General features: G+C 50.2%; 1 protein-coding gene across 1 annotated transcript; it reads left to right on the top strand.

Moving 5' to 3' along the window:
- The first annotated feature begins 8,641 nt into the window (after positions 1-8,641).
- On the top strand, positions 8,642-21,465 carry OPRL1 (opioid related nociceptin receptor 1). The gene is made up of 4 exons (XM_086760516.1): positions 8,642-8,754; positions 9,163-9,418; positions 17,773-18,128; positions 18,347-21,465. Exons 2-4 carry the CDS (start codon positions 9,192-9,194, stop codon positions 18,868-18,870), a joined length of 1,107 nt encoding a protein of 368 aa, XP_086616642.1. The 5' UTR covers positions 8,642-8,754; positions 9,163-9,191; the 3' UTR covers positions 18,871-21,465.
- Positions 21,466-27,570: the final 6,105 nt, after the last annotated feature.

The following is a 27,570-nucleotide window of genomic DNA, read 5'->3' as shown; positions in this document are numbered from 1 at the left end:
TTGATGTCTAAGACTGTTTCTGCATTCTCCAAGGCAGATCTGTCACTACCTTATCACTCCAAAATGTGGAGGTTTGGTGCTCAGATGACAAGATGGGGCCTGGGAAGGGAATAGGTTTCCTGTCCTACATAGACTGCTGAACGATTACAAAACCTTACAAAACCTCCTTTACTTACTGGATTGAACCTGAGACACTTGTAGGCAGTGCAAAAAACCTCAAATTAATAGTGAGGTTTTGCAAAAGCTTGTGAAATTCCCCGGTTTCATGTGCCACAGCTGTTCCACCCTTTGATGTTGCTGAGATCTGAGCAGCGTGATATCTGGGCATGTCCACGGTCTCCGAAAGCTTTAGCATTTGTGGGTGCTATCAGAATTTCTCAGCAATCTGGGATGCCTTGGACTGTTTGGAGCAGAGCAAATAAAAACGCCTGGAGAGGCTGTGATGTGAACCGAGCAGGGGATGTGATCAATGGGGAGCAGGGGTCCTCGCAGCTGGGCTGGTGCTGGTGAGGGAATGGGTGGGAAAGCCAACGGAGGGCGGGTGCCCTTGTCCATCTGGCTCACTGGGGGGACTTTGGCAGTGCCCTCGGTTTGGAGAGCTCTCCCAACTGCAGCTCCTCTGGCATGGCAACAGCACTTTGCAAGGCTGAGGCATTTTTACCTCCCGGGATGCTCCTGCACTCTCACCTCCTGCATTTTAGCCCCAGGCTCCTGCTATCTCTCCTTCCATCCATCTTGTAAATGAGTTTGCAGAGTTTGCAGCACTGTCTGGGTTTCTGCAGGACAAGCATGGTGTAAACAGTCAATCCTTGTTTCTGTGATTAGCGCAGCTGGCAGATCCTGCCTCTGGCACCGAGCTCGCGCTGCTCTGGGAGATGGACTCGACACTGCCTCAGCGAAGGTGATGGAGGGCGCAAGTCTGGAAAAAGCAGAAGATATGAAGCAAAATGGTCTTGAGGGCAATCTAGGGGAAGCAATGAGAGGTTCAGAAACTGAGACTGAGCTGGGGACAGGCCTGGCAGGAGCATCTCCCTGTGCCAGCGGAAGAGGACGAGGTGCCAAAGTGTGGCTCAGGTTGCTCACAGCCCCGCCCACCCTGGCCTTGAATGTTTCCAGGGATGGGGCATCCACCACCTCTCTGGGCAACCTGGGCCAGTGCTCCATCACCCTCAGCGTAAAAATCTGTGTGAAGAACCAATGCTTCACTTGTTAGTGCCAGCAGCAAGGTATTCCCATGCCACCGGTAATTTCCCAGCTCCACGGCTGCGTGCAGCTCTTGTTTACTTGTCCAGTGTAAACTGGACGCAGGGCAATGCTGCGCTGACCCATCACTGGGGGACTTCTAAGGAGCTTTATGCCTCCTGGGTGGAAAACACTCAAATGACAGCCCCAAATTTGTTCCTTTTGTGTTCCTGAAAGCCCAGGAGTTAAAATTGTGGTAGGGTATCTATTTCTTAAAGACCTTTCACACAATTTTTCACACTCAGAATAAAAAATTGTAGCAGGATACATGTTTCTCAGGGGCTTTTCACACAATTTTTCACATTCGAAAGCCTGGCTCAGTCACACACACTCAGCCCCAGCATCGGTGCTGTTGCATAAGCCTCTCACAGTTCCGGAGCAACCTGAGGCTGGAAGATCCCATGGAGAGGAGCAACCCCAGGTGACAGGATTTCATCCTGCGATGAGCGCAGGTGATGTGGGTTGGGTGTTGAGGGACAAAAGGGGGATGTGTGGGGCTGGGTGGGGTGGTGTGGAGGGTGAGAGGCATGTGAAAGCAGATCAGTCTTGGTGGGACACAAGTGACTTCTAGGTAAGGCTTTGGCTTGGGGCAGGGTGGGAGAGGCTCTTGATGGAGGTTAAATATTATTTTTGTAGGGGAATGATACAATTTTCCTAGCTGGGGGGACAGCTGTGCTGAATAGCCCCGTCACGGTCACCAGTGCACCTCTGCACGCTCAGTGCCTGTGTGCTCGTGGTCCTGTTGGCAGGCGTGGCTGGGTGCAGTCACCGCATCTCTGTGACACAAATTTGGAAGTGTTTTCTTATTGTGTCAAGCTTTGAGGTCCTAGTTTTGGCTCCTGTGAAGCAGCACAGCTTGCTGGAACCAGCTTGTCCCAGCAGGGCTGTTGACTCTCCATACCCCAAAATTATGGGGAGCTGGAGCATGCGTATGGTACTTTTGGCGTGAGTCTTTGGGTGACTCGGCAGAGTGAGCCTGACAAGCTGCATAAACAGTGTATGTGAGGAGACATTACAGATCTGCTGTTGATTGCATGTTGTTTACATAAATACCCTCTACCTAGCTGATGCTTCTTCCAAGGTACAGATTTGTTAAAGACCGGAGTCTTTTCCGGGCAGGTATCCAAGCCTTTGCAAAACTGATGGGAATCTATTTCCCTCTACAGTTGCTTGAAATTTTCAGTAAACATCTATTCTTCCCTCTTGCTAGAAAATAGGACAAGGGAAGGCTTCTGAGACTGCGTTTCGGTGGGTTAAAGCTGTGAAAACAGCCGTCCCAAAAGCGAGTTATCAGGCATCAGCTGCTATTGATCCCAATAAAAGCAAGATCTTGAGCGACACCTCTTTTGGGAAAGCAAGCTCAGAGGGAAGCAAACAGCAAATGGATGCTGAATGTCTTGGTGCTCGGCTTTTTTTTTTTGCGGTGAATTTGTTGCTCTCAAAGCTGCTCACGATGTAAAATGGCTCCAGTGCAGAGGTAATGAGCAGATCCTGACTTTGAGGGACTTCTGTGAAAATCGCCAGGTGAGCACAGAGATGTTTTCCTCCCGAAGGCGTAAGAGGTTCAAGTGCTGGGATGGAGCCTGGAGGATCTGAGTTCAGTATCTCCTTCTGTTTCTTGTGGAGTACCTGTGTAAATCATGCAGCCATCACTTCCTTTCCTTAAATCAGAGACCCTTCCTCTCCCAGCATCTGGGCTGTGTGGACCCCCACATAATGAGCCCTGGATGCTGGGTGCCCACTCCCAAAATTATGGGGGGGGAAGAAAATCAATGTCCTGGGTGAGGGGATAATGGGGGGCAAGAGTGGTTTCTGTCTTGCAAGAGTGGAGGGATTTGCTCACTTCGAGGTCGATGGGTTTGAGATGCAAAGAGGAATAAGGCTGTAAAAACAGAGTATAATGTTACAGAGAGGATTGTTAATGGCCTCATCCACAATCACCTGAAATGATCAGTCCCTGGAAAATTGCAAATAATGATGGCAAACAATAAAATATCAGTGAAGTGGGTAGCATCATGTACTCTCTTTTTTTTTTTTTCCCCTGTTAGAGCTTGAGGGATTTTGCTCTAAATGAATTTTTGGTGAAAGCATGATCCACTCTAATTATTTGTTAGTAGCGGGGATCAGGCTCGCCACTGCACGCAGCATTCTCCAAAATGCGGGCGGCAGCTGGTGTTAACTGGGTTTGGCTATTATCCTTACCCCCGGCTTTGTAGCTTAAGAGGGTGTGGGACCTCTCATCTTGGTGGCTGCAGTCCTTTGGATGTGACCAAGGGGCATGAACAAGGCGTGCTGGAAACGTGCTAAATGAGGAAAAAGAGCTAAATGGCTCTTTTTTTCTCCCGTTGCGTGGTCCCAGGAAAACGTGTCAGGTGCTGCTGTGTTTCTTGGTGTTGTAACTCCACGGCTCTGGGAGCTGGAGAGCAAATGGAAGGGAAAAGGTGTTTAGAGGAGGAGAGATTTCCTTTGTGTTTGTGCTTGGAATGGGCATGAATTATACTTTGTTTTGCTGTCCTGCTATTTTAGAAAGAGGAATGGATTGGCTCCCGCTCTGTTAGCGAGGTGTCCCTGGGGACTGGCTGTTTCTGGCATGAAGTTGTTTTATTGCATAATGTGCCTGTTCCGATGGGAGCTGGCACTGACCCCGCGGCTCTGGCACAGCAAGGATGGAGAGCGGGCAGGTGGAGGTGTCTCTCGGGGATGTGGGGTGGGTGAGCTCGGCTGCCTTCAGCTGAAGGCTGTGTGCAAGTGTCTGGGCTTGTACTTATGGCTAGGTCCAAGAGTTGATGGGATGTACTGGGATTGGTCACCTGTAGTATGGACTGGCCCCTCACCGTCACCCTGAGTTCTTGTCTCCAGCATGCTCTTCCTGAGAAGTTCTATGATCGTGGAAGGGAAACGGAATTTGGAAGAGGTGGGGATGTGACCTGTGACATCTTACTGACCCCATTCCCCTTGGTGAGTCTGGGTTTCAAGGAGCATCCAATCCAAGTTCAAGTCAGCAGGGATCTTTGTCCTACATTGTGTTTGTTCCCAGGCCCCTGTTTGCTCCTTGTGAATGGTTATTCCATTTTTTTTCTTTGTTCTGATGCCTAGCGTTGCAGAAGAGGATCTGCAGAGGTTTCTCTAAAAGGAGTCTGAAGCAAATACAGAAGCTACAATGAATATGGATTATTGCAAATGTTGAAGAAGCCAATGTCCTCCTCCTTTATTTATTTCTCATTCTTTGAGCAAGCCCATTGGTGATGGAGGGCAGATAATCCACTTCTGAATTCTCTCTCCTTGCGTTGTTACATGGTTTATAACATCACGCAAGGAACAGAATTTGTCAGCACCATCTCTGTGAAGGACCACTGAATCCTCTTGTAGACGTGACTCTGGGGAAGTGGCTTTTGGGGCTCGAGAGACAGTATTTGTCGTTTTGTTATGAATTTTTATTACTTCCTGCCAGTTTCTCTGATACTCATGTTGTTTGACATAGATCTGTGATATTACGTAAAGCAGTTGGAGTATTCATATCCTGAACCCAACATCTCTTGCTCTTCTGGAGCTGGTGCAGGGCTGAGCACTGAATTCCCTGTGCTCTTCCATAGCTTGACCATCGTAGACATCACTTTCTGGTCTGTTTTGCAGATTTCCCAGCTCTGGAAAAGAGCTCTTGCTCTAACTTCTCTAGCTGGAAGGCAGGTTTTTTAAAAATAAAACCCAATACCTGCTCTGGCTGTTTCCTTAGTGTTAATGGTTTGCTGGAAGATGCAGTGCCTGCTGGTGCTGGTTTGCCCACTCAGCTGCGGACACAGTTAATGTCCCTGCTCAGCATCAACCCGGTGATGCTCAAGGCCCTCCCAGTGCTCACTGGTAATGCTGGCCTTGGGGAGGCCATGGCTAGCCCAAGCCACTGCTGGGCTTTCCTTGACTTGTCCAGTTGCTTAACAAAACCAGAAAGCTGGGAGAGAGGGAGCAGACAGCAAGGCTGAAGAGTGAAATGGGGAACCAGGGGGGTTTTTGGCTATTGAAAAATGTGAATTGTTGATCAGGAAAACAAGACCTTTGGTGCATTTTTTTGCACAAATATTTAACAGTAAATAACAAATCTGCCTGACTGTTGCATCTGTTTCTCATCCTACCAGACAGCCTGAGCTATCATACTTGAGTGGATGGGTTCACCGATGGTAATGCGCTGCCAGTACCACCAGTTTTGATGGGTGGATGATGCGTGTATTCACCAGAGATGTTTGTGGTGGGAGAAATGGGGCTATGTGTGCCTCTTGTTCTTGGTTGCTGAATTTGCACGATGATTAATGTCCAAATAACAAATTCCACCCATCATCAGTGGCTGGGGTGCAAATTAAGATAATTAGACTTTGGTGTGTGGTTGGCAGGTGCCCATCATCCTAGGAGTGATGGCTGCATGTTTGAACCTTTGCTTTCCAGTCTCTCCAGCACATTCCGCATCCCCCCCAGCCTTCCTGCCTCTCCTCTCCAGCCCAGGCGCTTGTTCCTGCGTGAGAAATGATTTCGCATCTTGCAGAATTAATTCTCTGCCTCACGATGGCCTTGATTAAACAGATTGGCAAACAGCGCTAAAGGTGGCAAAACAGCTCTGACATGCAGACGTCCTCACCTCCTGAAAGGAAAGGCAAAAAGCTGTGGATGCTGCTATTATGAAACGCAGGTGGCTGTGGGCTGTTTTCTGCCAAAGCAGCAAAAATTCTCCACGTTTAAGAACAATGTCTGTAAAGTTAACCTGGTTGAAACCATGGTGGATGTGATTATTGGTAGTTGAACTAGATTAGCTTGAAATAAATAAGGGTTGTTCATCCACAGCTGGATAGGCGGTACTGATGCTCCAGGAGTCGAGGTGGATGTGCCATGGGTATGTGGGGAAAGCCCAGGGTCCTGCCTCTGCCCGGGTATAACTGTTAAGCAAGCAGGGAACAAGCACGCTTGGGCCCCAGCTGTGGTTCTTGACAATATCAGCCTCTGAAAATTTGCAAAAACAACCCCCAAAATATGCACAAACTAATTTTCAGACAAATTTTATTTTTAATGGATATTCTAATTATTTACCCGATTTAAAAACTTTTGTATATTTTGCAGATATTCAATGGAAAGTGAGGTTACAGGGAAAAAAAAAAAGGTCTTTACACCATAAATGTGTTTTTGACTTACATGTTGATGTTTACTTTTTTGTAAACCCAGCATCTATTCATGGCACATCACCTGCTGCCTTCATGCACACTGTCTGGGCAGTCATCGCCTGGGAGAAGGGTGGCAATTTTGGCTTTTGTTGTCTTGCTGTCAGTATAGAAACCTTCAAGCAGAAAAGTTAATATGTTTTTCCAAGAAATAGGCTGGAAGAAATCCTTTTGGGTCACACAGATGGAATCTTGGTGGCCTTCCTTCTCAGCCTTGGTGCATAGACCCCAACGAACAGGGTGAAGACTTCTGATAGGGAAGAGATCTGCCAAGTCTCCTGCTCTTGAGATGACTATCTGTGCTCCTCTCATCCCAAGGATCCTGAGAAGAGCAGAAGGTAAGGTACCATGAGATGTTCTGGAAAGACAGATCTCTTCATGGTAGAATTAGGACTGAGGTGAAATCAGGATTGGGACTGAAGAGGCAGCGTGAGCATCCTGGTCTTTTTCCTGTGCGAGAGGACAGAGCTGAACAGCGTGAAGATGCTAGATGGGGGAGGAGAATTTTTGGCAGAGTTCTTGTCCCAGACACAAAACATGTCTTGGCTGTCAGTTCCTGATCCCCCTTTACAGCAGTCATTCCAAAATGCTGGGCTGTGTTGAGTCAAAACAAGTACTGCAGGAAGATAAATAGGAGAACATGCTGTATTTGCTGCACTGAATTAACATAAAATAAGTATGTGAGGGGCTGAGTGCACTTGTTGGGGTGGGAGCCAGCGGAGAGGAGCAGAGCTGAATTTGCAAACACTCTTTCCCCATCGACTCCTGGGCTGCCCAGCCAGGCGCTCCCGCACTGATTTACTGCTGTCCTTCCTTCAGCCTTTGAAAATCAATCCATTAACAATTAAAGTAATGTCTAGTCTAGTATTTATTTCACACTCGCTCGTTAATGGACTGACAAAAAAAAACCTTCAAGCAGTAGGACTGTTGTGTTTCATGAGGGCTGTATCTCTGGGGTGTGCTTTTCCCTTGTTCCCTGCTGGAGCTGAGACCTGCTCTTTTGGAGGCATTCGGGAAAATTACCGTGTGTTACCATACCATGCTGTTACATTTCTCGTAAAGAAGGTGCAGCTTCTTTACCTAACATCCCCAGCCATCCATTAAAGCAGGATTGGAGCGGAAAGGGAGCAGCTCCACGTTGGGCTGGTTGTGGGTTCTGGAAGAGGAGCAACGTTTGCTGCCTAAGGTCCCATTTTCCTTTTCTCTGACTCCTCCTGGGCAATAGCAACGTGCCCCGAACTGGATCTGACCCCTGTGTCTCTGCCTATGTCCCCAACACAAACCGCTGGGGATTGGCATCTTCAGGGAGACGCTGTGGCACCAGACCCCGAGGCTCCGCTTCCCAGTGCTCGATCTGCCCCTGATCTGGGATCAGACTGGGGATGGACCCCAAAGACCTCTTTGCACCCTCTTTTGGGGGGTGGCATACCTGGGAGGCTCTGCGCTGGGTTTATCAGGGTTGATATCCCACGGCCAGACTGGGGAGGGCAGGGATGTGGGGTCTGCGTGGATCACCCCACCCTGAGGTAGCGAATTCACCGCTGCAGCTTCGGGAAATAAATGTGCTGCTCTAAAATGCAGGATGCTTTGGGTTAGAAAATGACCTTTAGCGAATGCCTCTAGAAGGATACTAAATAATAACAATGTTCTCCTCTCTGTTCTTGGTCCTCCTTGTATTTTTGCCAGTTTCTAGGTCAAATCCCCACTCTGCTCTCCTGCGCTAGCACAGCGTTCGGGCTGCACAATTGCAGAGGAGGGAGGAATCCGGTGCCCCGATCCTTCCCTCCCTCCTTCCCAGCCCCTCCGGGTGGGAGCCCACCCCAGGTAGGCTGCGGGTCCCCTCCTCGGGGTACGGGGTGAGGGGGGGGGCAGCTCGGGACCCCCCGCCTCCCCTCCGGGGGTGGGCGCGGGGGGAGGATGCTGCCCTTGGGCTCGCAGGTGTGGGCTCGCTTTCCGCTTGGTGCCTTTGGTTATTTATTATTATTTTTCTTTTCTCTCCTCCTCTTTTCCTTCTCTCCCCCCTCCCCCCCCCCCCCCCTAATCTCTTACGCAGTGGGAGAAGCCAGGCAGCCGGGGCTGGCTCTGTCCGTCCTCCCTCCCTCTCCCCCATCCCTCCCTTTTCCTTAAAAACCTGGGCTCCGGGGTGCAGCCCCCTGCTCTGGCAGCATCCCTGCCTGCGAGGAGCAGCCCCTCGTCCCCCTCACCCCGGCCGTGCCCCCAGTCCAGCTCTGTGTCTCCCCGCCTCCATTCCGGGGGTGCCTGGATGCGGCCCCGGGGCAGGGACCCGCGCTAGAAGGGGGGAACCCACCCGCAGGTGAGCACCCCGATTTCCAACTTTCGCCTTTTTCTGCCGTTTTACGGGGGGGGGTGGGGAGGGGGGGTCGTGCCCGTGCAGCGAGGGGAGCCCCCAGCCCCCGTGGGAGCCGCGGTGGGTCTCGGAGGGCGCTGATGGGCGAGGTTTAGGGGGCGCAGACCCGCATGTGGGGGGTGCTGACAGGGCTGGGAGGGATGGCGTGGCGCATCCCACACGGGGTGGATGCTCGGGGTGTAGCAGGCTGGAGGGTTGCATCCCGTTAAAATGCTCTTGGGCCGGGGGGTGGGGGGGGGGGGGTGTGTGCTGCGCTCTTCCCCGCAATAAATCATCCCGCGTTCCTCACGTGTGTGCTTCGCTGCGGTCCCCGTTGGATCAGCAGATCCTCAAAGCGCCTCTTTGGTGCCCCAGGTCCTTGGCGCACAGGCCGGCGTTTCAGGATGGACCCCCTCTTCCCTGCCCATATTTTGGAAGACCCTGACCTGAGGAAGCTGCTGAACGACTCCTCCATGCTGAACCTCAGCTTCCTCCCCAGTAACTGGTTCAACAACGGCACTGGGGACAGCTTCCTGCCGCTGAGCATCAAGATCACCATTGTGGTCGTCTACTCCATCGTATGCATCGTGGGGCTGGTGGGCAACTGCTCCGTCATGTATGTCATCGTCAGGTAGGACACGCGGGCAGCGCTCCGGGGAGGGGACCCCCCAAAATCCCTGCTGTGGGCCAAGCAGGCAGGTGCTTCCCCGGTAATTGCCATGCCCTTTTATAGGCAACAATGTGGTATTCGTTTTATTGTTTTGGTTTTATTTGTGTTTTTTTTTTTTTCTTCCCTTCCTAGGCTGTGATGAAGGTTCCCACCTGCTTTCAGCTGCCCTCTGGTGCCTCCTAAAGTTTAACCCAGAGAATGGAACAGAGTGAGCAGATCTGCTCAAAAAAAGGGCTTTTTCTATTTTTCTTTTTTTTTTTTTTTTTATTTATTTTTTTCAAATTGTCAGGCAGGGAGCTGGATGTCCCTGGGGCGGGCAAAGCGCTGGGAGCATCCCATGGCCAGGGTGTGCGGGATCTCAAACAAGACCCCTTCCTCCTCTGCTGTGTCCAGCTCCCAGCTGCGGCTGCAGGTGCTGCTTCATCTGGGAGCTGGTGCTTCCCAAAGCTGAAGGTAGTTGCAAGGGAAAGGGCTTTCTGGGAGGCTCAGTCATATTTTTACAGGGGTGGGGAAAAAAAAATCAGAAATATAGCTCTTTGAACTCTTTGGAGACCATAGAGATAAATGAGGTGGGACAGGATGCTGCAGAGATGAGGGCAATTTCTCTGGCTGAAGTTGGCAGAGCCAGGGGACCTTTGCAGAGGGACAGAGCACGGAGCGTGCACCCCTCCAGCAGCACTGTCCTGCACGTTGCTGGCACTTTGTGTCCCTGTCTGGCTCTGCTGTGGTTCACACCCCCCTGTTCCCCCCTGTAAGTATAAAATAAGTTAATGTGACAGGCTGTGATTCTGTGTCCAACGCCAGCAACTTCTGACCTGTGCCCCATATGTTCAGGAGTGAGCTTCCATTTTATTTGTGTCTCAGAGCAGATTCCTGCTGCAGGTGGGTGCTGTCAGCCCAGAAAGGCAGGGCGAATTTATCTCCTCCAACAGAGGATGAAAATATTTAGCAGGTATTCAGACACTGATGAGGTTATGTCTTGCTCCTGCCAGGAGCCCTGCTGCTTCCAAAGCATCTTTCCCTTGGATACGCACAACTCGGCTGGGGGAGATGCTGCAAAATGAAGTCTTTGGCGTTACGGGCTGGTGAACGGTGGCTAAATCTCCGCTGCAAGGGCAAAGCGACATGGCTGTTTGTTAGGCTGCCTCCCCTTTCTCCTCCTGCGGGGAGTTTATGGCAGGGTGCTGGGATCACGGTAGCACTGGGGAGTCTGGGGGTGGAGGGATACAGCGGTACCACATCTGGATAGCTCGTGTTGCTGTTCAGTGTAGTAGCAGTAATTCGAGCAGGCACAGTGTTTGTGGGTGTGAGGAAGCGTGGCCAGTCTCTGAAAGGTTCCTGTCCAGCGGTGATGCAGCTCCCTGGGAGTGCCGGCCAGTGTGCGTGTGGGGCGGGCAGCCCAAGCCCAGTGCACGAACCTCAGGCGTGTGTAAGAGGGAGAAACCTTGGCAGAAATGTCCTGACCTGCCAAGGTCTCGTGGGATGTGGACAGTGGAACTCTGACTGGTGTATTGCCAAGAATATGAATTTCCCAAAGCAGCATCCTGGTCAGGGTGGACGTGTGCTGCGGCTGTGCAGGGCCATGCTTGTAAAATGGTGGCTTCTGTTCCGTTCCTTTTTGGCTTCGATACCTTCTAGTTGGATAAATGCGACTCAAGAAAAGCATTTAGCATAGGAATTTCCCTGGCACTTAACTTTTTTTTTGTGTCCTCTGGTTTTAAGCAATGGAAAACTGAAGAAAGGTGTCATTTCCACGTCCCCCAGATCTTTTCCATTTCTTCCATTTCCTCTTTATCCAGAAACCTCTATATATACACTAAAAAAGCCAACATAAGTTTTAATTATTTGGGTATTCCTTTTTGGGAATTCACCTCTGTTTTTCCAAAAAAAAAAAAAAAAAACAAAAAACCCAAAATCTATGTGAGCCTGGAGGGGCCCCTTGAATGTGTGCTGGGGAAGTTACAGCTGAGCTGGAGCACGCAGAGAAGCAGCTCTGCACATTTTTCTCTCCTTGCCCCGTCTGAGGTCAGGAGCAGGTGTGGTGATAAACTGGACTCAGTGTCTCAAACTCTTGACCGTGGCTACAGATGCAGATTCACGCCGAGCTGGTGCTGATGACCTCTCAAGCACAGGTTTTTCTCCCCAGGCTGGAGCATTGGTGCTTCGGGGCTTCGTGTCTCAAACAGCATCTTTTTCAGCAGGTTGGGAATTGGTGGCTGGTAAGTCCATGTGAGGTTTTGTGACTGTCACGGATGGAGTGATGCACTTCACTTTTAAGAGAGAAGCAACAATAGACTTTATTAACGTAAAACAGTGAGTTAATGAAGTTTGATAGTGAACAGTAAGTCTGACAGTGGTTTAACAAGATTCGATAGCAAGGCACACTGGATTATTTACTGCATAGAGGACAGGGTCAGACAGAGCTTCCAGGGAGACCCTTCCATTAAGCCATGGGATTCAGCAAGGACCCCCTTGCTTTCTAAGCTCCTTCTCAGAGACAGTCTAGGTGCAGCTGGATCCAATCCTAGACCCAGGCTTGACTAGTGTTTTAAGTCTAAAGGATTATACGTGTGCAGTCAATCCTCACTGTCACTTAGCTAAGACTTCAAAGTTTCAGCACTCTTATTCCCAATTTGCTTATGGGATATCTGACGCAATAAGGATTCTCTCACTCTCTAGGAGTTGCCTTGAGAGGTGTCCCTACCCGATGGGAGACCCTGATGTGCAGCCCGCTGCTGTGTGGGAGAGCACCAAGGGCTCTGGGGCTGCTCGCTATTGATGGAGTCAGATAATTGACTCGTAGTCGTGTTTGCATACCAACTGTAGGCATTAGGTTCTTCCAAATTTGGCTGGAGTTGGACATTGACCAGCGCTCTGGTTGGGTGGGCGCATTGCCATAAATCAGCCTTTGGCTGCTGTGTTGTTATCGGTCTCCCTTGAATCCACTTTGAGCTGGATGCAGCCATTGCGAAGGCGCTGGTGGCTATCGCTTGAGCAGGTTATGGGGAAAAAGGTCAGGCTGGGAGGGCTGGGGAGCACACCCTCATAGGGACTCTAGATATCTCTTCTATTAATGGAAAAAACCTGACAAACCCTCTGTGCTGCACCCCTATCACTGGTAGGTATGGTGCGCGCTACAAAAGCATGGTTTTTTTCTTTCCATGCTTATTTTTCACTACAGATAATCAGACTTTGACTTGCTGCACAACCTATAAGAAAATGGTGCATTGTCTTCTAGAAAAAGAGTAGAACAGTGACGTAGATGGTAATTGTTTCCTGTTTTGAGGGGAGTTGGGAAATACAAAGACTCTTAATATCAGCACTCGAGGAAACTGGAGGCATCAGGAAGGCTTGTTTTATTTTTATTTTTTTTGTTCCTTTTGAATGAGGTTTCTTTTTTAGCACTGAGAGAAAAGTTTAAAATCTCCTGGTATTTCCTACAAAAATACAAATTCAAAGTCTCCTCTGGCTTTTCCCCTCTGTTGTAGAACCTAGCCTACGTCTCTATTATATTTGGAGTGATTTAACATTTGGAATGATTAATTTACAGAGACAGTCATCGTGTGCCTGTCAATCCCCCTCTAATGCTGAGCAGCGCTAATTGGATCAGGCGGAGAAGGGCTCTCGTCGGGAACACGATTTCCTGGACAGTAAAGGGCTCACTGTGGAAATCGGCCTTGTCTGCGCCTTTGTTCTGCTTGCTCATGGTGGAGTTCCTTGCCAGTGGAGATAATGTCTCCCTCCCTCTTCCTTCTGCTGTTTGCGCTCTTCTGCATATATTTCCTGGGCTGCTTTTTAATGAATATGGAACAAGGAGTCGAACAGCGTGAGGTGGAGAGGGTTTGGGGGGAGAGTGGGGGGGAACCAGGCTGCTGAGGTGCCTCTTATCTATTAACTGAATTCTGCAGGGCTGAATGCCCAGGAGCTTTGTTTTTAAGAAAAGAAAAAAAGATAAAAAGAGAAAGGGAATGTATCGTCCTTGCAATGGCCATGGGGTTGGATGGCCCATGGGGCTGGAGGTGATGCTGACCCAAGGGACTGGGAACAAGATGCAGCTTCTGGCTCAGGAAGTCCTCTCTTGTCTCTAGCTCCGATGTGCCACTCATGCTCAGTAGTGATGGTCTGGAGGGACCTGTTCCTCAGTGTCAGCTCTGCTCGCCGGCATCAGGCCCCCGTGGGAATGATGCTTTGCTTCTAGGGCCGCTCAGCAGCACTGCTGGGAGCCCGGGAAAGTACTGGGGATGGTCAGCTCTCTTGAAGAACACCGTTTCAGAGCATTTTAAGCAGGTATTTAGGCAGATTGGGGCTGTCAGGCCCCTACCCTTCCACTTGCTGCTGCTCGGTGAAGCTTTAGGAGGAGGGCTGTGGCGGGGATGTGCCTGCATTGGGTGGCTGTCGGGGAATGGCTGTGCCAGCCCTTGTTCTGCTTGAAAACTGCGTTGGTCCTCAAGAACAGGGTGAGGGCAGCTGGCTGTGATGAGACGGGGAAAATGAAGTTAATTATGATGTTGCAGAGATGCTGATTTGTTAATAGACAGCTCTCCAAGGGAAGAGCCTTGACCAGCTGTGTGTCTCAGAGCTGAAATTGTGTATTTAATGCAGCGTGGACCCAGCAAACGCTGGTGGGGCCCTCAGATCTCAGTTCCATCCAGATTAGCCTCTCTTAGTTTTTCCTGGCCAAAAAAAAAAAAAAAAAAAATTGTTGCAATTTATAGAGAGGGAAACCCGTGCCAAGGGCTCTGTGCTGTGCAGAGTCATTGCAGCTGGGGGAGGATGGCAAGGTGAGCAGGAGAGGGACCCACCGCGAAGGGCAGGTCTGCAGGTCCTCACGAGTCAGGCAGAGACAGAATCCATCCTTGTGAAAAACAGGACCTCAAAGCCCAGTATGCAGAAGAGCTGTTTCCTCCTCATCTCCTCCCCTCCCAAACTGTGGGTTCCCCTTGCTGAACCACAGCTTTGTTCCAGGTAACGCTGCTTGAGGTCCCCTTAGCAAAAAGGGAGTGCTGAGCTGATATCAGGCTGTGTTTCTTAGGCTTCAGCAGCCAGGAGAACAGGAGAGCAGAGCAAAGCGATTTATTTTTTTATGACAAAGCTGGAGTTGGGTGGAGAGCTGAGGACCGCCCCGCTGAAGATGCTTAATTAGGAAATTGCCCTCATGACTGAGTGCAAGAAAGGGGCTCGGTGGGGAGCTGGTGTCCTCCACGGAGACCACAGGCTCATCCGCATGGGAGCTGTGCTGTGTTGGGGACCTTAGGTGCCTCCTAAAGCCTGAGAGTTTAATTTGTCTTTTTTGTGCAGGTTAAGAAAGAGAGCACTCTCAGTTCCCAGAGGAAAAGAAAAAGAGGTTAATCCACAGAGAAGTGATTAATTGATTTTTTGTTTGTACTGAACATTCTGGAAATGTTTGGGAACATTGGTTGGTTGGGCTAATGGCTGTTGGCTCTCAGTGTGCAGAGAAAGCGGAGCTAGAAGCAATTAGTTAGGTGTAAATTAATTTCCCCACCTTCCAAGAGCACAAAAGCAGCTTTAAAATCCACTTGAAGGTGGGTTGATGGAGGTGAGCAGTGGGCCAGTGTGTCCCTGTGCTGGTAGGAGTGAGGGAAGGCGGCTCTGCTGTCACCTCGAGGAGGGAGTGAGGGATGAGGCAGCAGAGAGGGACCCAGTTGTCTGGGGATATTTGATAAATTGAGGATGTTCCCTCATGTTGTGACATTGGTAAGAGCAGTCAGGGTTAGAAGCATGTTGATGAGTTGCCTTCAAGTCCTGCCCTCCTGGAAGGAGGGGAGGGATGGGAACAAACTTGACCTTTGGGAAGCTTGAGCAAGCCCAGCCAGGCCTGCGGGATGCAGAGGAAGACTACAGCTCCCAGGAGACCTTTACTGGTGGTTTAGCCCTGGTCCACCACGCAGTTTCTTGCTCACCCTTCCCCTCCCCAGTGGGATGGGGGAGAGAACTGGGAACAAAGGAAAACTCTCAAGTTGAGATGAAGGCATTTTACTGGAATAACAAAGGAAAATGACAATAATAACAGAATATAATGATTCTAAAATATACAGAATGAACAGTGCACCATTTCTCACCACCCCATGTCCCAATGAGTGATGCAGCCTGTCCTGAGCAGCAATAATGGAGATGAAAACAAACAGCAAGCAAAGGTATGGAAGAGAGGTCCAGAGGGAGGGATGCTAAGGTTGGCCCCCACCCCTGCCACCAGCCAACCACTATTTATATCCTGAACATGATGTTTATGGCATGGAATACTCTCTTTGGCCAGTTTGGGTCAATTATTCTGGCTGTATCCCTCCCAGCTTCCTGCACGTTAGTGAGACCTGGAAAGCCAGATGGTGTCCTTGGTCTCTTTAGCAACAACTCATAACATCAGGGTGTTTGTCAACATTCTTCACATCCCAAATCCAAAACACACTGGTTACTGAGAGGGAAATTAACTCCATCCCTGCCAAAACCAGGACCCCTTTGCCAACCCAGTCTTAGGTGACTGAATAATTTCCTGAAGCCCGAGCTGACAATGCTTAATTTTGTGTGGGCCAATAAAGAACAGCGATGAAGTAAAGATGCTTCTTGCTCAGGGGTTCACAGCACCGGAGTCTGTGTGTTTCTGTGTAATTCTGCTTAGGAAGCCCCAGAGCTTTAAAGCCCTGGCAGTTGCTTGGTTTTGTTAGATCTGCAAAGTGTTTTGCTTGTTCATCCATCACAATAGGAAAGATACTGATATTTTTCCTGTACTGCTTTTGGTTGTTTAAGTTTCCCTGACCTGGCTTTCGAAGAACTCACTGCCTCGCTTGGCTGCTGCCATTTCTGGACCAGGAGGAGCCTGGCTCAGGCTTGTGCGAGGACCTCAAGGGTTTCCATTAATGTTCACCTGCTCTAAAAGCCTTGGCTTTCAAGGTCAAATGTAGGATCATTTGTTCTTGCTTTCTGGAGCCACAGTCTGGTAGACAGCACTGTCAAACATCTGAGTTAATATAAGCACGGCTTAGAGCTCTAAGGGAGTAAAAAAAAAAAAAAGTCTTTATATTCTGGATTATAGATTCCCTGGCTGTTATTCTCGCAAACCTGGCTGGGTCACCATGTGTCTCAGCAGAGTTCAGAGCGTGGCAGTGATAATGTTCCTCCAAGCACTCAAATAATCTATCAAGAGATGAAACTTGGATCGTTGGGGAGGATGCAGTGCTGAGGAGTGCAGCTGTGGGTTTGCTGTGCTGAATCAATTTGACAAAGAGCTTTTTAGGTCAAATCAGGCCCCATAATATTCCAGCACATATCAAACTGCAAATAGCACAGTAGTTCATGGGTTTAAGTGTTACCCTCAAGTGAACTTGCCCTCCATTAATAACACTCATCATTGTCTACCATTTCTGGCAACATTTCTGCCAAGGCCGTTAGTATAGTAAATTATAGATGAGTTTTAAAATGATACCTATTTGAGCTCTTGTTTTGCCCATGAGAGGAACACCCTGGAGCTGAAATGTTGGTTTCAGTCAGAGTCGCAGTTGAGTTTCCATTTCTGCAGACTCTGCATGTATCCTTGGGCAGGTGGTGACATCTTTCCTTGCATCGTTTCCCGTGTGTACAAAGGAGAGGATTGCCATTAGAGCAAGGTGAATCTTCTTCTGGGACAGCCAGTTCTTGAGATAAAGTAATATAGAAATGACAAAAACCTTTTGAAGCAGAGTTGACGCATGACTTTATGCCCAAACTACCCCTTTCTTTAGAAAGATCCCCTGTGATATTTTGATTTCTGATACAAACCTCACTCCATACCAGTTTTTAGCTGCCACTGGCCAGGGCTCGCCGTCTTGCCTGTTCTGACTTGATAGCTCACGTTACCCTTAGTCATTGGCTATGAGCCCGTATAAAATCTTTCATCAACTTACTCCTGGACCATATGATGCCTTTCAAATCAGCTTACTGGGTAAAGCTCTCACCAGTACTTACAATAATGAAGCTACATGTGATGAAATCCCAGATTAGCCTTACTGAAGTCATTTTTCAAAAAGCACAGCCTGAGTTGACAGCCTCAGACTTTCATGGTTCTCACCTGCAGTCTTTGGGAGCAAGCTTCTCCTGCCCGTGAAGCTGATTGTGGAGGCACCGTTTGTGTCGTCGTAGGAGCTGGGTTGAACTGTGTGTTGATAAGCACCTGGGAGGTAGAAAGGAAAGGGTGGTGTCTGATCTTTTGTTACCTAAGAAAAACACAGCATCTTCCAAAAGTGGTGGAATGCCCTCTTCAGTAGACTTCAGTAACCCATCATAGTCAGGTGGAGCTCTAACCGTTGCTCGTTCTGCCATTTCAGATTCACCAAGATGAAGACAGCAACCAACATTTACATCTTTAACCTTGCTCTGGCTGATACCTTGTGTCTGATGACCTTACCCTTCCAGGGTACAGACACGTTCCTGGGCTTCTGGCCCTTTGGCAATGTTCTCTGCAAGATTGCCATCTCTATAGACTACTATAACATGTTCACAAGCACCTTCACCCTGACGATGATGAGCGTGGACCGCTACATTGCTATCTGCCACCCCATCAAAGCACTAGACATCCGCACTCCCCACAAGGCCAAGGTGGTGAACGTCTGCATCTGGGCGCTGGCTTCTGTCTTTGGCATCCCAGCGATGGTGATGGGATCTGCAGAGAATGAAAACAACGGTCAGTAAAAGCGGTGGGAGGTGTTGGTGGATGGGAGAGCCCAAGAGCTTGGGGAGGCATCGGAGAGGGGATACCAGTTTCATCACTGTGGTGAGCTCTCTGCTCTAAAGCCCTTTTAACCAGCGCTAAGTGTGCCTAACTAAACTGAATGTGCAGATGCTTTTTGCCTTGATATGGGTTTGCTGATCTTCCCTTCCTTTTTATTTTTTGACTTGCAGAAATTGATTGTCTAATTAAGCTCCCTTCACCCGTGGATTACTGGGATCCAGTGTTTGGCATCTGTGTCTTTCTCTTCTCTTTTATGATCCCTGTGTTGATCATCACCATTTGCTACAGTCTCATGATCAGACGCCTCAAGAACGTCCGTGTCCTCTCAGGCTCCAAGGAGAAGGACCGAAACCTGAGGCGCATCACCCGAATGGTTCTGGTGGTGGTGGCAGTCTTCATCATTTGCTGGACTCCCATCCAGATTTTCGTGCTGGTCCAGTGTTTGGGTGCCAAGGCAGAAAGCGAGCTCGAGCTGGCCATCTCCTGCTTCTGCACTGCGCTGGGGTACGCCAACAGCAGCCTGAACCCTGTGCTCTATGCCTTCTTAGATGAGAACTTCAAGGCGTGCTTCAAGAAGTTCTGCTTCCCCACTGCCTTCAGGACCGAGCTCCAGATGTCCAACAGGATGTGCAGCATCGCCAAGGATGTGGCCTATGCCTGCAAGAACTCGGAGGGGACTAACAATCCGGCCTGACTAGGCATGGAAATTCCCATGGTGGCTGTCGCCCAGCAGAGCCCAACCACCCCCACGTCAGAGCTAACTCAGATAACGGCTCTTTAGCAGGACCTCAAAACTGAGAGGCGAGAAACCGAGGAAACAATTTTGGGGGTTGGGAAAACAGGATACTGCAAGAGCATGCAGAGTGAGCCCATTTGATGCATTTTTAGTTCCAGTGCGCCCTGCGCTGAGGAACGCGTTTGACATCAGCCCTTTGATTCCTGCGAAACCGTGGTGGTTTGCAACATTATTGAGAATTTGGGAATTAAGGGTTTAAAAGAGATGTGGCTCCTGGGACTTACACTTTTGCTGCTGGGAGACAGACAGAATGCAAACTATTCCATGTCTTTTTTCCTCCCTGAGTTAAGACGCTAACAGCTCGCGTGGCTCACCAGGCGCTCGTACGCGGGTTTTATTCCTGCGGCGTCGCGCTGAAATTAGACTTTGCTGGAGCCAAAGCGGGCAGCAGCCATCAGACAAAACCCCGAGCTCCTCTCCAGGATGAGTCATCACAAAGGGAAAGGTGCGGGGAGGGAGAGGAGGGAGCTGGTGGAAAGGGAAATTCAAACTGCCCCTCGGCTGGGAGCCCGGGGGGACACACCATCAGCTCCCGTGGATGGGGTCTGCAGAAAAACCCTTCAGAGAGGGGAAGAGGCTGTCAAAAATGATGAATATAGCTCAGAAAAGGAGGAGGAAAAGACAGATAAAATGAACACAGATCCTTGTTTACATGCTGCTATTCCTTTTTTTTTTTTTTTTACTAAATCCTGTATTTCCATTGTAAAAACGGACAGAATGTTTGTACATACCCCTCTCTATGTAGCGCTCTAGGTACAGCGGTATCGCAGGGTCTCATCTTGCCGAGCATACCTTGGGGATCTTCCTCCGCGAGAGGAGGAGGGAAGGAGGTGGCCTATATAGACATGTATTTATGTATAGGGGAAAGCCATTTCGGAGACGTCGGAAGGGCCGCTCCTCCAGAAGACACGGACATTTCTGGTAGGAGAGGCAGCCTGCTCCACGTGAGACAAGTGGAGCACAAACCATACTAAAGGTGGATGACTTATTTATTTTTATTTTTATTTTTTTTTAATGAAATGAGATCCACCACGCTGACAGAGCTTGGGCAGTGCTGCTGAGGTACCACCCCTCCTGTCAACCCTAGATTGATTTTCCTTTCCCGGCAGGCCAGAGCTTTGTGTAGAATGAAATGCCCTGTCATTTTGTTTGATAACAAAAGCGTTCCCGAAGGGTTTCACCCCTGAGGGCCCTCTGTGCCGGCAGGGACGGCAGACTTGGATTCTTCCTGCAGCACAACAGCCCCGGGGAAATCCGGGCAGCGGTGCTGATGGGGAAGCGGAGCAACGTCTCCGTTTGGAGACGGGAGGTCCACTCCAACGCAAGAACTGGCAGCGTCGTCCAGACTGTACAGATTTCATGTGAATATATTTCTTGTGCTCTGGTCTATGAGATTCTGTATTTTTGATGTATTTATTTGCCAATATTTTAATGTTCTTTATATACGCTGTATAAAAGAATCCGATGTTATACTTCTATGTAGAGTTTTTCCCTTATGGTTGGGCTTAAAATATAGATGCAATTCCCATGTTCCACGTCTAGGACCCAGATCCCTTGTAAACTGCTGAAGCTGGGAGGATTTTGATGCTGATTAGCATTCGACTGGGAATCCGGAGGGATCCCAGAGCAAACTTTGCGATTAGCGCTTCCCCTGAATAACGCGGGGGGAGGAGGAAATCTGGGCCCTGTAAGCACTTTGCAATGGATGTTCATCCCCAGGCACTCACCAGGAAATCTCATACAATCCCCCAAGCATGCGAAGAGCAACTCCCCAAGAACCACGCTGCTGGCAAGCTGCATCCATGCCCTTGGAAAGAGAGAAAAAGAAAAAAAAAAAGAATTTGGTGGGCTGTTGTATCTGTGGATACGGTGACAGCGTTGGTCGGTGGGCAACCGTGCGCCCATCAGCTGTCGTACGGGCTGGCAGGGTGCTGGGTGCAGTGGTGGGTGAAGCTGGGAACTGACTGCTGGGCTTTTCTTGTGGTGCCAAGCTTTTCTTGCTCCTTGCAGAGCAGGAGAGCGTTCGTTAGTGGCCTGCTAAGGACCAGCCACCCTCCTTTTGTAGCTCTTGGTTGGGTTTTTAAGTAGATTCACATCCTCTGAAAAACATACACCAGTGTTTGGCATTTTTTTTTTTATAAGGATTCTGTTGTAATGACTATGCTGCAAAGATCTCACATAATCAAGTACTCAGTAAATGTGTTTACTCAGCTTTCGGGTGCTGCCGTGGCCCTTGCAGTGGATGTGTTTAGGCATTTTGTTCAATGCTCGGTGGAGTTTGTTATGAGAAGAGCAACAAAAACCCGAAAGCAAAAGCTTTATTGTGCTGTGCCTGCGGAGTTAAAGGCTTGCGATCGACTGGCCGGCTGAAGCGCAGGCTCTTTAATTCTCCTCTGAAATGGCTGTGTTGGTATGATTTTACAGTTACCGCAGTGTAAATGACAATTTCCTGGGTGGCTACTCGTGTGCTTTAATAAAGGAAAATAAAAACTCCGGTGCCATGAGTGATGTGGAGTCTGAGAGGCGTAGCTGCGTGGACCAGGAGGTGGTTTCAGCCCTAGCGCTGGTGGGATGCTTGCGTGCGGGCTCGTTTTTCCAGCCAAGCCCCCAGCGGAGCGCGTGCTGTAACACCGAAGCACCCCATCCCTGTTTTATTTGGGTCGGTGGGGAATTTTGTTACTCGGGCAATAATGTCTGCAGGCAGCCTGGGAACAGAAGCTGCGACAATGCTGGAAAATCATCAGCTGGAGATGAGCGCGAGCTGCCGGTGCCCTGCCAGCCTCCGCAGCAGCTCCGGGTACCGCAACGGGCAGGGCAGCGACGCCCGGCCGCTGCCTGCGATGCGGGGCCAAAACAAGCTCTTCCCGCTTCCTCCCCACACGGTCCCCAGGAGTTACTGGGTTAGGAACGCTCGCAGACAGCAATGAATTGCAGAACTGCTCTGCAAGTGAAGCCCCAGCAATGTTCTGTAGCCGGCAAAGATGGATTAGCCAGTGAGATGTGCAATAAGGAAAGCGGCGTCTCGCCACGCAGAGATCAATATCCTACCCAGGCAGGTAAATATCAGGAGAGGTTTTTTAATTAGCAGTGGCAGTTTTCTTCTTTTTTAAAAAAATACAGAGAAAGAAAATTGGTGAGAAAAAAATTGAAATCTTTATTTCTTTTCTAGTTCAGTTAATTATAAGTACCCAGGGGTGAGTTCTTATAGCAAAGCCATAAACAAAAGTGCTTTATTCAGTATTATGGGATTTATTGATGTACTAAGCATTCTCCCTGCTGCTGGCCGGAGACAACGGCTGGAAAGGCGGAGGAATGGATGAGCTGGGGCCGAGCTCTCCCCAGAGAGCTTCTTGGCTGATGGCACTGCCGTATCCGGGCAGGTCCCCGGCTTTGGAAGGATGCTTTTGCTCTGCTGGTGCCGCGACTCCCTGCCCAGGCTGTTCAGCTGACAGCTTTCCCCCCAACATGAACGACATTTTCTAAAAGCAGAAATAAGGTGCAGTATTTACACCTTCACTGAAGTTTGGGGGGTTTTATGCCATGGGAAGAACTCACCCAGGGAGGTGCCCAGTTACCCTTTACCGAGCTACTAGTCAGACTGGAGCTGGGTGGTTTGGGGGAGTATTGGGTTGAAATCCCCCTCCTCATGCCCACTGCCCGTCCTTTCACCCGCTCCAAATGCCTCTGGTCCCCAGCGCTGAAGACTGTTTTGGCAGGTGGAAGAAACCTCAACTGCAGAAAGGTGAAAGCTGCGTTTGCCGCACACGGTGCCCATGGCTCTGCGGCTGGGGACTTCTCCTGATGGAGACACTGTCTGATGCTGAGCCGATGCCATGTCTGTTTTTCCAAGGTGTTTTTGTCAGGAGCTAGACTGTAAATATGTCTTCTTTTCTTTTTTCTTTTTCTTTTTTCTTTTTTTTTTTCTTCCCAGAGGAAGATTTGTTAACTCCTTAGAGAGCTGTAACCAGGCTCTGGTCTCTCTCTGGGTACTTTGGGATATCATTCCTGGGTAGGACTATGTGTGTCCGGAGAGGGATGCCTCTCGCTCTGCGATGCTTTATAGGGAAGGTGGATGCTCTCCGTAGGTACAACCTCTTTGGTTAGATGAAGAGAATGCTGGAGGAGCCTTTGCTATCTGCTCAGAGCAGGGACTCAGACTGGCCACAAAGAGGACTCTGCCAGGAAAACTCCGGTTTGCTTTCCCACTCATTTCGCTGTGCTTTCCTTCATCTGTTTTCTGTGGATATTTATGCACAATCAAATTTCTCCTTCCTTCAACAAGGAGAACCTCCTTCAGACAGATCCCGAGCTGCAGCTCTGATTGTGCATTCATGGCTTCACGCTGCATTTCCATATGAATCTCTGTGGCGGCAGAGCTTCATCGCTGTGACTTTGCAGGAGCAGCTGGTAATTCCCATCCCTGATCTTCGCCTCCCAAGCCCTGCCCAGGGCTGTCCGAGGGACCAATTCTTACTGCATGGCCTTCTCCCACGCCAAGGAGAACCACGAAGCTGCGATGGGAGGGGTCGACGGTTGTGGGAGGGAAAATTGCCTCAGCTTGCTGGTGAAACAGGCGTGTGAGGTGGTGAGGCTGGAAGAAGAGGGAGAAAATGGAAGGTGGACCTGAGGCTTGAGCATCAGCCCAGAACCCAAGAGCTGTGGTGCTGCATGAGGAGCAGAGATGGATCAAGAGAAAGTGGAGCGTATGCTGGGGGGTGCCAATGGGTATTTGGCATAGGGGTGGTTTTTTTTTTTTGGGTCTACATGCCACCTTTACTCAAAAGGTGGTAACAAATGTGTTGAGGCCATAACTCCTTTTGAAAGAAGGAATTTTAGGACTTCTTTCAAGCTAAGGGACTGCTATTGGGGTGGGTGCACTTTAGGCCAAAGAGCCCCCTGGCTCACAAACCTCCTTTGTTCCTTTTTTTAGTACCCAGAAGCCTGGATAAATTGCATGACAGAATGAAATAATCAATAAACAGAGCAGCATGTTTATGTATCTTGGCAACGATGATGCTAATCAACCATGTAAACCGACTTTGCGCGCTGTCTCTCCCTCAATGCGGTGAAATTCCAGCTGTCTGCAGAAAAGGAGTGACGCTGGCTCTCTGCGGCACGGAGGGATGCAGACAGCCCCTTCCCCACCCACCGCCTCTCCTGCGACACGTGGGGTTCTGCTCCAGCAACCCCAAAATTCACTGAACTCTCCCTGGAGTAGAAAGTGCACAATGATAGCCAACACCAGCTGGGATCACCTTCACCACCCTGGAGAACATCTCTCATGTTCGGATCCTCGGGAATTTGGTCCTCCTGTGGTTAAGCCGCTGGAAGGGCCTCCGGGAGCAAACCCCACTGCTCCGTGCCGGCAGCTTAAGCTCCCCGCGTTCCTGCAGCTGCTGGGAGGTGGGTACGGAAAGCCGACCAGAATGACAGTTTGCTTTGGCCTCTGCACTGGGGCTGAGCTGGAATATGCCCGGTTGGAAAAACTGCTTGGAAAAAAAGCAGCTTGGCAGGAGGAAGTTGGGCGGAGAGCGGCCCGTGGCACGGAGGAGCCCGCTGTCTCCATCACACGGCTAAGAGAAATGTAATTACACCCGCAGCATTTCCATCAATACCACGCAGCAGCAGGCTGAGTCTCGGGGGAGGTTTTTCATCGCGTTGAGATCTGACTTTATTAATTACCAGCCTCTGATCTCATTTGAGGGTTGAGTTTATGAAACGGAATCCTTATTTCTCTGCTTTCCTTGTTCAGCTGCCTTATTGAGTTCTGTACAGTGGACATATTGCGCCTTAGAATCTCCTGAAGTGTCTTGTTCTTCGGGATGAGCTGCGCTGGGGAAACGATGGAGCGGGGGGAGATGATGGAGATGTACGGGAGTCCCGGTGGAAGTCGCAGAAAGAAATTACATCTCAGAAAAACTGGAAATAGGGACAGTTGGCTGCTGTCGAAGGTCTCGCTCCCAAACTAGAGTTTATTTCCCCATTGCTGGGAATTCCCCCTTCCCAGTGGGACGCTGGTGGCAGCAACCAGAACTCCCAGCCCTGCCCAACGAGAGGACACTGCAGTGGAGCTTTAGCCACCACCAACCATCAGTGCAGCATGAGCTGCTCCCAGGGAAAGCTTTTCCCTGTTTATCCCGTGAGCACCGGACTTGGCTGTAGGCACTTAGGGGAGTGCCTGGTTTTGATCTAGGCATCAAATATTTTTTTTTTTAAAAAGGGAAAATAGCCACTAAGCAGCCTGTGATGCTTCAGGCGAGTGGATTCCACTCCAAGAGCTTTGTTAGATAATTGTAATACTTTTCTGGGAGAAAATAGAGCAATTGAGGCCCTTAATTAAAAGCTATTCAGATAGTTTTGATCCTTCCCTCCGCATCTTCACTTACCAAAACCAAATGCCAACGAGAAACTCTTGGCAACATTTACTGTCACTATTCTTGGCATTTGCCTTTGAATTAGCTCCTTTTCCTCTCTTCCAGCAAAAGGGAGATGGGGGAAGATAAACGTGGCAATGTGGCTTTTCAAGAGGGGTTTCTTTGGAAAGCTCTTTTTTTTTTTTTTTTTTTTTTTTTTTTTCCTGGAGGTTGCCTGGTGTCCTGCCCCTCCATGGTGACAGCAAGTGTGGAGCTCCTCTGGAGGCCTCAGAGCTGCCCAGGATCAAGGGTTTATCACCCCAAAACCAGCTCCGGGCACAGCCTTGGCTGCAGCCGTGGTGTAGATGGGGTAAGACACAACAAGATCTGCCCTGGGTGTGGGACGGGGAGCTGCCAGCCCTGTGTCCCCACGACACACAAAGGGTCTGCAGTTGATCTCCTGACCCACCATGAAAGGAACCCCAGCCTGGGGAATGTCGACCCCTGAGGTGCTGAGACCCTCTGAGGGCACCAGAACGAGCAGTAGAGCCCGAGAGGCACCACTTCCTCGGGTTTGCAGCGGGAGCATCAGTGGCACTTTAATGCCTGATCGTCCCTGGCTGAGATGGCACCCAGGGGCTCCCAGCGTCCCGTAGGCGACACGGTGAGCGCTTGGATAAGACAGGCTGTACAAGAAAGGGACAAACTCTCTCTCTCGGATTGCTTTTAGCAGTATCCTCTAGAGATGCTTCTGCTTCATATCTTCTACATTCCAAGTTCTTGCTCATCCATTTTTAATAGCTTTTTTCATTTTCCTTTTCCCATCTACAGATGCCTCTGAGAGTCAGGCCTTCATCCCTCAGTGGGGTGCTATTTCTTTTCTCACCCGAAATCATGACCAGCAGTAGGAGACAGTGCGAGACGGTGTAAGGACCGGGGGATTGCGGCTTCACGGGGGAACAAGCTGCAGCACGGCTCGGATGAGGACAATTGATCGAAACGGCCGTTATTACTTGTTGCAGCACAAAGACTTAAAAAGCAATAGTAATTTCCTCCTCTTATCTCAGACGCCTGCGTTTAAAGCCTGCGGTGGGAATACAAGCCCTGGATGAGCCCTGATTCCTGTTTCTGGGGTGGAAAACAGCTTCTTCCCTCTTTCCCAGGGATGACGAAGCCGAGTCCTCCAGGGCTGTCTGCCCTCGTGGGTGCAGCCGGAGCGGGCAAGGCGATGTCCCTCCAGGAGACGAGGCAGGCATGAGCCCGCTGCCCTCCTCCCTGCTGCCGCGCTGGGCAGGAGCAAGCGGAGAGCCTTCAGCTCCTGCAGTAACCAGGGAGCTTTGAGGTTACCCAGCACCTTTGCACTCATGAAGACATCCCGGACTGTCCCAGAAGGAAATTTCCTGGGCTTCAGGGCTGAGCTGGCTTCCCTGCTCAATGTGCGGATGGCTAGTGAGGGGGTTAGGATGGGACGGAGCCGCACGGGTCACTGTGTCAGCCTCCTGTGACCCTGGGAGGGATGCTTGGCTTAGGAGAGCGATGGGGGATTTATTTGGTGAATTGTTAAGTGGATTTATTTCCCTGCTTCCCGCCTTCAGCCTGTGGCTAATGTGGGCTGGTGTGATCTGCAGCAAGCCAGCCCCAGCAGCCTGGTGACATTCGAGAGGGGGTGCAGGATTTCCCTGGGGTGAGCTTGTGCAACGAGCGGGCACGCGTCTCCTCAAAGGTGGTTTCTGCTCTCCCAAAACCCCGCCGTAGCAGCCCGGCCACGGGTGCCGTGCTCTGCCTGGGCAGGGGCAGCCCGAGGCTGCAGCCTTCCTCGCAGAAGTGCGGTGCCAGCCCGTGCGTGAGGCTGAGCGGGGCTGCAGCAGATCCAGCGATGCTGAGCTGAAAGCAGAGAGTGCCGCTTAGTGCTGCCGGGCTGAAACACAGGGCCCCGCCGGACACTCGGCCGGCCAGCTAGCTGCACCCATGGGAACCGGAGCCTCTCCTGAGCAAGGAAGATGACCTTGGCCAGAGCGAACCCATTCTCGCCTTGTGGCCTTGCAGCCCATGGGAGCAAAGAGGAGCTGACACTCTCATCGTAAGCGTTTTACATAGAGAAAAGCACAGAGGCAAGCAGGATGCTGTCGTAAGAGGAGATGCTGAGAGGCGGGGCTGCTCATCCTCGGGAGAGAGGGCCTGGGGGCATCTGAGATCTGAGCAATGTCTGTAAACTCCTGATGGAGGGTGCAGAGAAGAGGGAGCC

The sequence above is a fragment of the Chlamydotis macqueenii genome, chromosome 16 (assembly GCF_036417535.1).
Source record: "Chlamydotis macqueenii isolate bChlMac1 chromosome 16, bChlMac1.mat, whole genome shotgun sequence".
Classification (NCBI taxonomy): Eukaryota; Metazoa; Chordata; class Aves; order Otidiformes; family Otididae; genus Chlamydotis; species Chlamydotis macqueenii.
This window is presented reverse-complemented; position numbering and strand designations above follow the sequence as displayed.

Excerpts from the sequence above, each read along its gene's own strand:
- OPRL1 (XM_086760516.1), top strand. The coding sequence starts at position 9,192 with ATGGACCCCCTCTTCCCTGCCCATATTTTGGAAGACCCTGACCTGAGG. Across the intron at positions 9,419-17,772 it reads GTCATGTATGTCATCGTCAG|ATTCACCAAGATGAAGACAG; the intron begins GTAGGACACGCG and ends CTGCCATTTCAG. Across the intron at positions 18,129-18,346 it reads TGCAGAGAATGAAAACAACG|AAATTGATTGTCTAATTAAG; the intron begins GTCAGTAAAAGC and ends TTTGACTTGCAG.